The sequence below is a fragment of the Daphnia pulex genome, chromosome 2 (assembly GCF_021134715.1).
Source record: "Daphnia pulex isolate KAP4 chromosome 2, ASM2113471v1".
NCBI lineage: Eukaryota > Metazoa > Arthropoda > Branchiopoda > Diplostraca > Daphniidae > Daphnia > Daphnia pulex.
Genome location: NC_060018.1, coordinates 4,366,972 through 4,378,682, shown reverse-complemented (window position 1 = coordinate 4,378,682; position 11,711 = coordinate 4,366,972). Strand labels below are relative to the sequence as shown.

At 35.5% G+C, this 11,711-nt stretch overlaps 1 protein-coding gene and 1 long non-coding RNA gene across 2 annotated transcripts; both read left to right on the top strand.

Annotated features, from left to right (window-relative positions):
- Positions 1-5: 5 nt before the first annotated feature.
- On the top strand, positions 6-2,526 carry LOC124210439. The gene is made up of 6 exons (XM_046608499.1): positions 6-242; positions 407-1,145; positions 1,220-1,395; positions 1,472-1,861; positions 1,964-2,050; positions 2,118-2,526. The coding sequence occupies exons 1-6, from the start codon at positions 114-116 to the stop codon at positions 2,394-2,396; spliced, it is 1,800 nt and encodes a 599-aa protein (XP_046464455.1). The 5' UTR covers positions 6-113; the 3' UTR covers positions 2,397-2,526.
- A 631-nt stretch (positions 2,527-3,157) lies between these two features.
- LOC124210446 lies at positions 3,158-10,068 on the top strand. The gene is made up of 17 exons (XR_006881195.1): positions 3,158-3,601; positions 3,690-3,919; positions 3,990-4,217; positions 4,270-4,438; positions 4,542-4,867; positions 4,926-5,052; positions 5,487-5,657; positions 5,907-5,919; positions 6,005-7,046; positions 7,161-7,881; positions 7,951-8,087; positions 8,194-8,512; positions 8,612-8,726; positions 8,785-9,372; positions 9,454-9,558; positions 9,637-9,812; positions 9,960-10,068. It is a non-coding gene; the product is annotated as an uncharacterized LOC124210446 (long non-coding RNA).
- The last annotated feature ends 1,643 nt before the right edge of the window (positions 10,069-11,711 follow it).

Below are 11,711 nucleotides of genomic sequence, written 5' to 3'. Positions count from 1 at the left end.
TGTATCGTGATCGTTCTATCGATGTGTGGAGTTGTGACCAATAGGAGAAAACCGTCAAAATAATTTGACGTGTCAACAAAACTTGTTAAGAGTTTTAAGTTCCAACTAGTCGAATGGGAAATGTTATGGGAAATGCTTCACAGCTTGAAAAAGACGTGGAAAATGAAGAATGGCTGAAAGATTTACAAGAAAATCGAATTCTTGATTTCAGTCGAAAAGTAACACACAGCCAATTTCTTAAGGTACATCATGCATTGCATTTCTACTTTATCGTTATACCATAGACTACGAAATTTTACCAAGACCTTGTAGTCTATGGTTATACGCTCTGTCAAGAGTAACAATATGTTGCTTCTTAAAAATATATATTTACAGAAAATTTTTTAACTTTGAATATTTTCTCTAGCACATTCAACAAGAATACACTGAAGCATCCCTCAGTGATTTGCCGTGGTCCATTTTGGAAAATGTGAACTTATACCAACATGTCAATGGATCCTTTAACAACATTAGCCATTTATCTACAAACTTAGCTCTCAGGATTCCTCATTTGACGCATTTAAATTTTTCTTACAATTCACTTACAGAAATTCCCTCCAGTATTGCCTTATTATTTCATCTAAAAGAATTACTTTTAAGAGAGAATCAATTAATTTGTCTTCCAGAAGAGATGTGCCTTTTACCAAAACTTGAAATGCTAGATGTTTCATTCAATCAACTTCAAAGTCTCCCTAAAGGAATTGGGAAGTTACAAAGACTATCCAAATTGAATGTTTCCCACAACTATTTAAGTTCAATCCCTAGCTCGTTGGGCCTTAATCCCAATTTGTTTGTGCTAGTTGCTAGTAACAACATGTGTACAAATCCACCACAAGATGTTTGTAACAATAGCGACCAGCTACTGATGTACTTGCGTGAACACGCACCCGAAGTACTAACATTTAGGCAGCTTAACCATTTCCCTCGAATCCGTTCAAATGTGGCCCGTTCCCAGTTAGATGACGATGTCCGAACACAAAACGTAGCTTCGTATGTTCAGACATTGACACAAACATCAAAACCAGCTAGCAGAGCCAAAACACCACTTCTGTTCCCTTCACATGGCACAAAATGCAGTCCAGATGATTTAAGAGACAAGATCATTGGTAAAGTTTTATTTTTGTTACAGACATACTTATAATTTATTTAGCGATTTCATGTAAATGTTTCTCATTTTTAGGACTTATCTACGGTACTGTTCTTGGAGATACCCTTGGTGTTGCTACCGAGTACCTGATGACTGATGAAATAAATTTTTATTATGGCGGTGGAAGACTGGATCACCATTCCATCGTGCAGGATGAACATCGCTCTCACTTTCCACGAGGGAAAACAACTTGCGTTTCTGAGTTTGCGGCAAGCCATTTCTCGTTGTTCTAAAATGTTAATTGGGCATCAAATTATAATTCCCATTTATGTTCTTTGTTTTTAGCTATTGATATTCGATTCCATTCTTCGCTGGTCGGGCGTTCTGGATGAGCTAGAGCTTGCTCGCCGTTTGATTGACTACTCATCTAAGGGCCTTAAAGATCTTAACAGCGAACCGTTAATCACTTCTAGTGTCGTGAACCGGCTGCTTTGCCAAGAGCGTTTCTCCATTGATCCTCACGCGGTAGCGAGCGAAACAGCTAAACTTTTTGATGAAGCCATCTGCGAAGATCTTCACGCTTTACCAATGGCCATCATGTCCGGTCTTCCCCAATTTTACAATCTTACAGAAGTTCAATCTAATGCTACTCGCGTCTGCCGCACAACCCATAATCACGAACGTGTTATTAAGTCGACGTCACTGCTGGCTTCGATTATAGCTTTGATATTACAGGTAAGTTCTCTCTTATGACTACATTTTTTTTTCAAATCTTTAATTCAGTTTATAGGAAATTGGATGGGTCTTTTCCAAGATTGTGATGACTTTTTTTGTTAGGGTTGTGAAATGGATAATATTAAAGAAGCTGTCACTAACCAGAATCTTGTAGAGAGTGAGATTTACCACAGTGGCAACTTAGCCTATGTAAGCCAATTTTGAATAATTTTTAAATGTCTATGCTTAACATGTACGTCACATAATATTTGAATAGGAGGAGAATAACGAAATGAAGGATGAACTTGCCCATGTTCTTAGTGCTGCCCTTCACTGTTTAGAAGAGAAAGAGCCGCACTTTGAGACAAAACTAACGAATATCCTCTTCCTTGGTGGACAGAGTCGTATTTATGGAGCTGTTTGTGGTGGTATATTGGGATGTCGTTCTGGATATGCTCACATGCCAGCCAGATGGCTTGAAGGGATGCATCCCTCCGTTACTGAATGGCTCAATGAGCGATTAAACCATCTATTAGACATGATGGGTCTTCCCTAGATGTGTGTATTTGAAATCTTTTCATATTTTGTCAAAAACATTTCCTTTTTGCTGTTTCATCTATATTTAAAGTTTGATTTTTTAAAATTTATGAAAGTATATTATCAATAAAAGGAACACATTATTTTAATTCCAAACACAATCCAACCATAGCTTAAGCAAATTTTAATTTCAAACTGACAAATTGTGCTAAAGTGTAGGAGAGTGTGACCCACAGATAAAGACCACAAGATGATGGCCACCAGATAAAGATCGCTGGCCTCTGATGGCGCGCCAGTACGTTCCCTACCACACGTTCCTTTATTTGGTTACATTTGGGATTTTCACTAGCCCGGTCGAATTTTAGCTGCATAACGATCAAGAAAGTTTAAAACCTAAATCCCAAACAACTTATCTTTTATCCTGTCTCTTGGTTTGTGACTTTTTTTCTGCATAAAAAGTCAACATAAAAAAAACAGTCTACCTGAACCGGAGCATTAATAAAGGTAAAAACACTAAAAAGGTGTGCTTAAGTGTTTTGTTGATCATAGAGATTCTATGAACTTGTCAGTCGATCTCGGATCTGGAACGGGTTTTTCTTTATTCAAGATTCCAACGCAATTTTATTTTTAATTTAGTAGTTAAGCCCTGACGGTTATAATGCTGAACAGTGAACATTTTATATTCACATCTTTTGCCGCTTTGGCTCTTATTAGCAGCTCTTAGCAATTGCAGGGATGCCAGATGCGGACGTTTTTATTGCAAAACTGAAAATGGCAATGTTGCGCTTTGCGCATTATTTTCAAGATGGCTGCTGACATTCTGACAGCCTTGGTGATCTAAGTCAACTCAACCTCAACTTATTCCCTGACATTATTAATCATTAAAAAAAAATTGATTCCAATGCGCTGTGCAGTGCAATTTATTGGAGACAGCTGGTGAAAGGTGTTACTCTTGTAAGCTTGCTACCTGTACCGGCTTTTGTCACATGCAGAAACACTTTAGAACAATTTAAAGTAATTAAGTTGATCAACTTTTTTACAGTATGCTTACACATTTACAACAAGTGACATCTTATTTTGTGCTTCTAAATAAGTGCTTTTGTGGAAAGTACTTGTAAAGAGTTGTAAACTTTTGTCGATGAAACAACAGAAATTCCCTTGCTTATTAAAAACTTGAAATGAAATTTTGATGATCTGTGATCATCTTGATTTCTTTTTCTCTAGGTTAGTGTACATTTCAAGTAAATCATTATTGGTATCTCTTTCTCATTTCAAATTTTTATTGAATCATTTATTTTTTTTTCTTTTGTAGGTTTCCATGGCCAGTTTTATGTTTGAGCTTTTTATGGTGTTGCTGTTTGGTTTACCTTGCAGTCATTTTCCAGTTGAGAGATGCGCTGAAATGGAGCTTGTGCAGGCTTGCAGTTGAACATCATACTTAGATGTGTCATTTGCCTATGTTGGTGTCCATGCAGTATATGCTTATTTTATCGGCAGACTTTTGTCACTATGTCGTCTATTGCTACCTGTACCGCCGTTGAGGTAATGCTTGATGTGCTTGTACAGTCTCATTTTTATTGACTTTTAGTTAATATCTCCGTTTTCATTTCAGTTGATTCGTTGGCCGCCGTTCCTTAGACTTGATCCACCGGTGAGATTAATAAGGCTTTTCATGTGAGATTTTCATATGAATTTCAAGAAGCTTTTAATCGATAAAAAAATGTGTTCAAGGTTTGTCGTTTGTGTGAAAAAAAAGTAACATACTAAATTGCTTTCGTTTCGAGATACATAAAATGGAACTGTGTGGAATCAATATGGTAGCAATGTGCCGAGCAAAGAAGTATTGCAATAACAATAAAAAAGTTGAAAATCCATTCATTTATCTTATCTAGTAGCTCGATTCATCATCATGAAAATGTGGATTAGACTGAACTTGCGTCTTGCCGCCACTAGATGGATATTCGTAGTCTGTCTTTTAGCAGCTGTCAGTCTAGGTCAATGACTGGAAGCCGTTGTTTACTTTTATAATGGACCAAATTAATATCCACAAAATATTTGAAGGTAAATCTGTAACTTTCATTATCTGTAGAAATTAAATTTAGGTATATGTAACATGTTCAAACTGACGCAGTGTTTACTAATTATTTTTTAATTACCATTGTAGAGTTCAACCTGCAGACGGGTCGGGCAGTTTGCATGTCCTTCACGCTTGAAGGTCGCGGGGAACCTTACGTAAAACTTTCAATGCGGTGGTGTAGAGGTTGGGTGAGAATCATTATCAAGCAGGTACAATAGCCGCAAGGCTCAGCCATTTGATATTCATTTTGATATTGGTTGTTGTAGACCCATCCCCCGCAACGTCTATCTGTAGAAGGAAAGGACAGTTTGCATTTCCTTTCTCGAAGGTCACGGAGATCATTTCGTAAAACGTGTCATGCGACGGCGGAGAGGTTGGGTTAGGACGACACGTGTTGTATCATTATCAAGCAGGTACAATAGCCGCAAGGCTTAAGATGTGGATCAGGATGAGAAAAAAATCGTATAAAAGGAGAGAGAAAAGGCGACAGAAGTTAGTCGAGTGAGCATCTCTGACCCGGCAACAACCGTATAGCGCACTGTCTGTCTATCACCAAGTGCCTCCTTCATCTCATCGTACAACCAATTCGCAATCATGGGTAAATATTCAATGTTTTTTATGGAGTTTTATATTGTTACTACTTTTTACTAGTTGTTAATATGCTAGTTAATATTGAATATAGACATATCAATAACGTGATAAGACAATCAATAATGAAATACCTATGCGCATTAAGCAGCGATGCCTTCAAGTTAGTGACATCGTGTCATTGTCACCATTTGTGAAAACCACGTGTTTTTTCTTTTTGTTTTATAATCCTTTATTTATGGTCTTAAAGTTCATTATAGTATTCTGTTAGTTAAACAATTAGACGAGCACAAATTCTAAATGGATCTTTCGTGGAAATGTTTCGTTAATTACAATAATCGAACAGTATCATTTCCTATGAATTTTGTTGAAGACCATACGTAAAACTGTCATTCGATGGTGTAGAGGTTGGGTGAGAATAACACGTGATGCATCATTATCAAGCAGGTACAATAGCCGCAAGGCTTGAGAGGTGAGGGTGAGGAAAAATCGTATATAAGGAGAGAGAAAAGGCGTTTGAAATCAGTTGAGTGAGCATCTCCGACACGGCAACAACTGCAGTGAACTACTTGTATCAACTGGCTTCTTCATCGCATTACCAGCTCGCAACAATTGGTAAACATTCTGGTTCTCTACATAGTTTTGTATTATTTAGTCTACTATTGACTATGGGTTATTTTGCCAGTTCCCAGTTGCTATTAAATATTAATGTTTAAATATCTAATTTTTCTATTTAACTATGGCGTCGTGCTGCTGTTGGATTTTGTATCGGTTTTGTATCGTTGATGGCTGGGTCGACCACTGGTGTACCGACGTTTCCTTCACTAACCCCATCACCAACTGGATTGTTCATCGTTTAACCAGTTCGCAGTTATGGGTAATATTATGTTGAGTGTTTATCAATCCTTTTTTCTATTTGTTAATATGCCGGTTATTGAATATTAATTTTTTTAATGGTTTAGTCAACTTTAATGTCGTGCTGCTGTCGGATGTTGTATCGTTGATGCCTGGGTCCACCACTAGTGTACCAATGTCTTTTGGGTATCAAAACCGGATACCAAACCGCGACTTGCCGACGCCCTACTACACAACAGCAGCATACGCTTCCAGCTGGTTATTACATCAAGGCGCCAGGGAATTACACCACAACTTATGATGCCCCGATCTACTACACCAACCCCCTGAATTACAGATATCCTTCAGTTGCTGCGAGCAGTAAGTGTGTGTTTCTTTTTTATTCTCTATCGGTATCAGACCTCCAGCATTTTGTTTTAGTTGGCATGGGGTGAAGCCAGAAATGGAAACAAATATGGGCCCAACGGTGTTGCTTTAATCATCTCGTGTCTCTACACACAATGTCTGAAATACTTGAATAATTTTATGTGAGTGTTTGAAGGAGTAGAAAGGGCAGGGAAAATATTTTGGCTTAGGAAAAAAAGTGCTTTCGACTTATTTTAAGGGAAGTTCTACATAACAAGGCATTTAAACATGTGTGGTTTTGTATTGGAATGTGTGTGGGTTATGGGCTGCCAAATCTTTTCCAAGAATTCTCGTGAATAGTATAAACCATGAAGCGTTGCTACTTCACTAGCACATGACTTTGTGTAATGACTATTGAGTTTTTACATGTTAAGTCATTTTTTTAATCATTCTCATTTTTCTAATGTCAATTGCTGTTTATAAAGTGAGATTTAAGACAAAACCATTTGGTGTTAATTTTGATATTGGTTGTTGACTTGTTGACATATTCCAAAGTGCAAAAAGGCTTTCACATTCGGAAGTCACGGAAATCATTACGTAAAACGTGTCATGTAGTGGTGTAGGGGTTGGGTAAGAATGGGGCGTGTTTCATAATTATCAAAGAGGTACAAAAACCGCAAGTCTTAAGAGTTGAGTTAGGGTAAGAAAAAGTCGTATAAAAGGAGAGAGAAGAGGCGATATAGATCAGTCGAGTGAGCATCCCCGACTTGGCAACATCTGCACTCTTCCAATTCGCAATGATAGGTAAATATAATTTTTTAAAACTAGTGTTTTGTGACAATTCAAATTTTTCCTATTTGTTGGTGTGTCACTTTTAATTGAATATTGATGTTGATATTTTCAATGTTCATTGTCTAGTTTACTGGTTTCGTGCTGCTTTTGAATGTTGCTGTCTTACTACACAACATACGTAACGACCTGTTGCTACAACGGACTTCCAACTACTACACCGAAAAGGCTGAATATTACACAAGGACGTATGCTACCCCAGTTTACTACACCGACGAACCTAAGCATTACTCTGCTCTGAGCTACGACAGAGGTTTCTGTTTACTACACCACCATCACCCCCGAGTGTTACGCTGCCCCCAACCGCTACACTGAAGCTCCGAAGTACTACACCATCGAAGGAAAACCAATTCGCATTCGAGTAAAAATTCATTTATACATCGAGTCGTGAATTAAGAGATTGATGAGTTTTAATTCGAAGTCTATTTTTGAACTGTTAATTGTTTATGGTGTTGTGCTGCGGTGGTGTTGCTGGGTGTTGTATCGTGATGGCTGGGTCGACCATGGGTGTACCGATGTCTTCTGGGTATGGTGGTTTTCAAGTACTAGCAGCTATTCAATAGTACACCACGTTGCTGCCTTACTACTTAACAACGTCTACATAGGCAACACCTACTTACTACACTGATGTTCGTAAATACAGCACATCCAAGGTTCCTAGAGTACTACACGAATATCTACGCTGCTGCGAGCTAATGCACGGAAGTATTCAGTCTACCCCGAGTTACATCAACAAAACGTCTGAATACTACACCGAGGATCTCAAATACTACACCACCAAAGCTACTAAGTATTAGATTACAACCTACGCTGTTCTATCTTACTATACTGATGCTTCGAAATATTATTCTGATCATAGGTATTACACCGAGGCTGCTGCTTATTAAACCACGAAAGCGGTGGAGTACCGAGGGGTCCAAGTACTACACTTCAACCTACTGCAGAGCAGTATTTGTCAACAACTGCCATAATGGTATGAAATGTTCGCAATCGTGGGTAAATATTAATTTTTAATTTGAATCGTGAATCAATGCATTCGTTTCAAACTGTTAATATGAATAGTTAGAATTGTAGATTAAAATTCACATTGTTTATCGTATAGCTAACTATGGTGTTGTGCTGTTGGGTTTTGCATCGTTGATGGCTGGGTCGACAACTGGTGTACCGATGTCTCCTGGGTATGGCGTACATTAAAGCACAATTTCCGTCTTGTTACTCAAAATCACCAACGCTGCTTAGTTTACTACACCAGGGCTCCAAAGTACTTCACCACCAAGGTTCCAGAATATTACAAGCTGAATCGCAGGAGAGAAAAGGTGAAATGATCAGTGAGTGATTATCTCCAACGCGGCAACAACAACTGCTGTGCACTATTTGTCATCAACTGCTTTATTCATCGTATCACAAGTGTGCAATCACGGGTAAATTATCTGTTTTCTACATGGAGTTGTGAATTAACTCTCCTTTTTTTATTATGTGCAAGTTATGAAATATTTATGTTCAAATTTTTTATTTTCTAGTATACAATGGTGTTTTGCTGCTATTGATTGTTGTCCTCAAGTACTACACCACCAAGGCACCGAAGTTATACACATCTACGTATGCTGCCCTAACCTGCTAAAACGGGACTCCAAAGTAATACTCTTCTTCAGTTATTACACCGAGGCTCCAACTTACTGTACCACCAAAGCAGCTGAATACTATACCGAAGCGCCTAAATTCTACACCTCCAAGGCTACAGAATATTTCACCATACCTTATGCTGCCTCGAGCTACTTCACCGTCCTAAAGTATTATTCAGCACCGAGCCTGAGTACCTTCACCAAGGCCCTGGAATACTACACTACCACCTACGTTGCTCCAGCTCACTAAACCGTGATTCCTAAGTACTACACCACTGAACCACCTGAGTACTAAACGACTACGTATGCTGCCTTGCCTCAACCTACTACACCGAGACTCCAAAGTATTACTCTGCATCAGTTACTACACCGAGGTTCCTACTTATTTTACTACCTGAGATGTTGAGCATTACGACGAAGTTTCAGTATTACTCTTCCCCGAGCTACACAATCACAACGGAGGCGGTGGTGTACTTCGTAGCCCCAAACCACTACACAGCTGCTCCTTCCTACTAAGTTGAACTAAACTACTACACCGAGACTCCTGTTTACTACGCCAGAACCTACGCTACATCTAACTACTTTTCCGAAGCTCCCAAGTACTACACCGAAAAGGTGGATTACACAACCACGTACGCTGCAGCAGTTTACTACAACAAGTAATCCAAATAATTTCCAAGCTTCTATCAAGGTTTCTTGAGTTTGGCACTAACGAAAATCCAAATTATTTATTGTCTTAGAAGGAGAGTGAAAGGCGAAAGAAATCAATCGAATGATAATCTCCGACCCAATAAATCCAGTGAACTATTTGTCACCCACTGCAATCATCAGTTCACATTCATTGGGTAAATATTTTGTTTTTACATAAAATTAAATGAAAATGTTAAATGATCTTGTATATTTATGAACAATTTTTTTTCTAGTAAATTATGCTGATATGTTGTTTTTGGTTGTTGCAACATTGATGGATGGGTAAATAATTAATGGTCCGATGGCTCCTGGATATGGCGGATATTAAAGCACAACACATCCAACTTGTTAATCAGTATCAACCAACGCATCTCCAGCTTACTTATTCATCACCAGTTTGCAATCACAGGTAAATATTCTGTTTTCTCTATGTAATTATGAATTAACTCTCCCTTTTTAATTGTGTCCTCATTATTGTATATTAATGTACAAATTATTTATTATAAAATTGTGCCGATCATTTAATATCCATTTATTTTTTTGTTATCTATTATAGAGTTCTACTATTTTGATTATTGTCATCAAATTCTTCACCAACCAAATTCTACTGGCCCAATCGTAATTCTCCCAGCAACAAATACTTCCTAAGTGCCCCAATATTACATCATCAATGGTAAAAATAAATAATGTTGAGATTATGTTTAGAATGAAAAAAGATAGATAGAATGAAAAAAGATAGAATGAAAAAAGATAGAATGAAAAAAGATAGAATGAAAAAAGATAGAATGAAAAAAGATAGAATGAAAAAAGATAGAATGAAAAAAGATAGAATGAAAAAAGATAGAATGAAAAAAGATAGAATGAAAAAAGATAGAATGAAAAAAGATAGAATGAAAAAAGATAGAATGAAAAAAGATAGAATGAAAAAAGATAGAATGAAAAAAGATAGAATGAAAAAAGATAGAATGAAAAAAGATAGAATGAAAAAAGATAGAATGAAAAAAGATAGAATGAAAAAAGATAGAATGAAAAAAGATAGAATGAAAAAAGATAGAATGAAAAAAGATAGAATGAAAAAAGATAGAATGAAAAAAGATAGAATGAAAAAAGATAGAATGAAAAAAGATAGAATGAAAAAAGATAGAATGAAAAAAGATAGAATGAAAAAAGATAGAATGAAAAAAGATAGAATGAAAAAAGATAGAATGAAAAAAGATAGAATGAAAAAAGATAGAATGAAAAAAGATAGAATGAAAAAAGATAGAATGAAAAAAGATAGAATGAAAAAAGATAGAATGAAAAAAGATAGAATGAAAAAAGATAGAATGAAAAAAGATAGAATGAAAAAAGATAGAATGAAAAAAGATAGAATGAAAAAAGATAGAATGAAAAAAGATAGAATGAAAAAAGATAGAATGAAAAAAGATAGAATGAAAAAAGATAGAATGAAAAAAGATAGAATGAAAAAAGATAGAATGAAAAAAGATAGAATGAAAAAAGATAGAATGAAAAAAGATAGAATGAAAAAAGATAGAATGAAAAAAGATAGAATGAAAAAAGATAGAATGAAAAAAGATAGAATGAAAAAAGATAGAATGAAAAAAGATAGAATGAAAAAAGATAGAATGAAAAAAGATAGAATGAAAAAAGATAGAATGAAAAAAGATAGAATGAAAAAAGATAGAATGAAAAAAGATAGAATGAAAAAAGATAGAATGAAAAAAGATAGAATGAAAAAAGATAGAATGAAAAAAGATAGAATGAAAAAAGATAGAATGAAAAAAGATAGAATGAAAAAAGATAGAATGAAAAAAGATAGAATGAAAAAAGATAGAATGAAAAAAGATAGAATGAAAAAAGATAGAATGAAAAAAGATAGAATGAAAAAAGATAGAATGAAAAAAGATAGAATGAAAAAAGATAGAATGAAAAAAGATAGAATGAAAAAAGATAGAATGAAAAAAGATAGAATGAAAAAAGATAGAATGAAAAAAGATAGAATGAAAAAAGATAGAATGAAAAAAGATAGAATGAAAAAAGATAGAATGAAAAAAGATAGAATGAAAAAAGATAGAATGAAAAAAGATAGAATGAAAAAAGATAGAATGAAAAAAGATAGAATGAAAAAAGATAGAATGAAAAAAGATAGAATGAAAAAAGATAGAATGAAAAAAGATAGAATGAAAAAAGATAGAATGAAAAAAGATAGAATGAAAAAAGATAGAATGAAAAAAGATAGAATGAAAAAAGATAGAATGAAAAAAGATAGAATGAAAAAAGATAGAATGAAAAAAGATAGAATGAAAAA

What these genes read in the sequence shown, in the direction of transcription:
- LOC124210439 (XM_046608499.1), top strand. Translation starts at nt 114, where the DNA reads ATGGGAAATGTTATGGGAAATGCTTCACAGCTTGAAAAAGACGTGGAA. An exon ending in CACACAGCCAATTTCTTAAG is followed by an intron (nt 243 to 406) that starts GTACATCATGCA and finishes TATTTTCTCTAG; the next exon opens with CACATTCAACAAGAATACAC. An exon ending in TTATAGCTTTGATATTACAG is followed by an intron (nt 1,862 to 1,963) that starts GTAAGTTCTCTC and finishes TTTTTTTGTTAG; the next exon opens with GGTTGTGAAATGGATAATAT.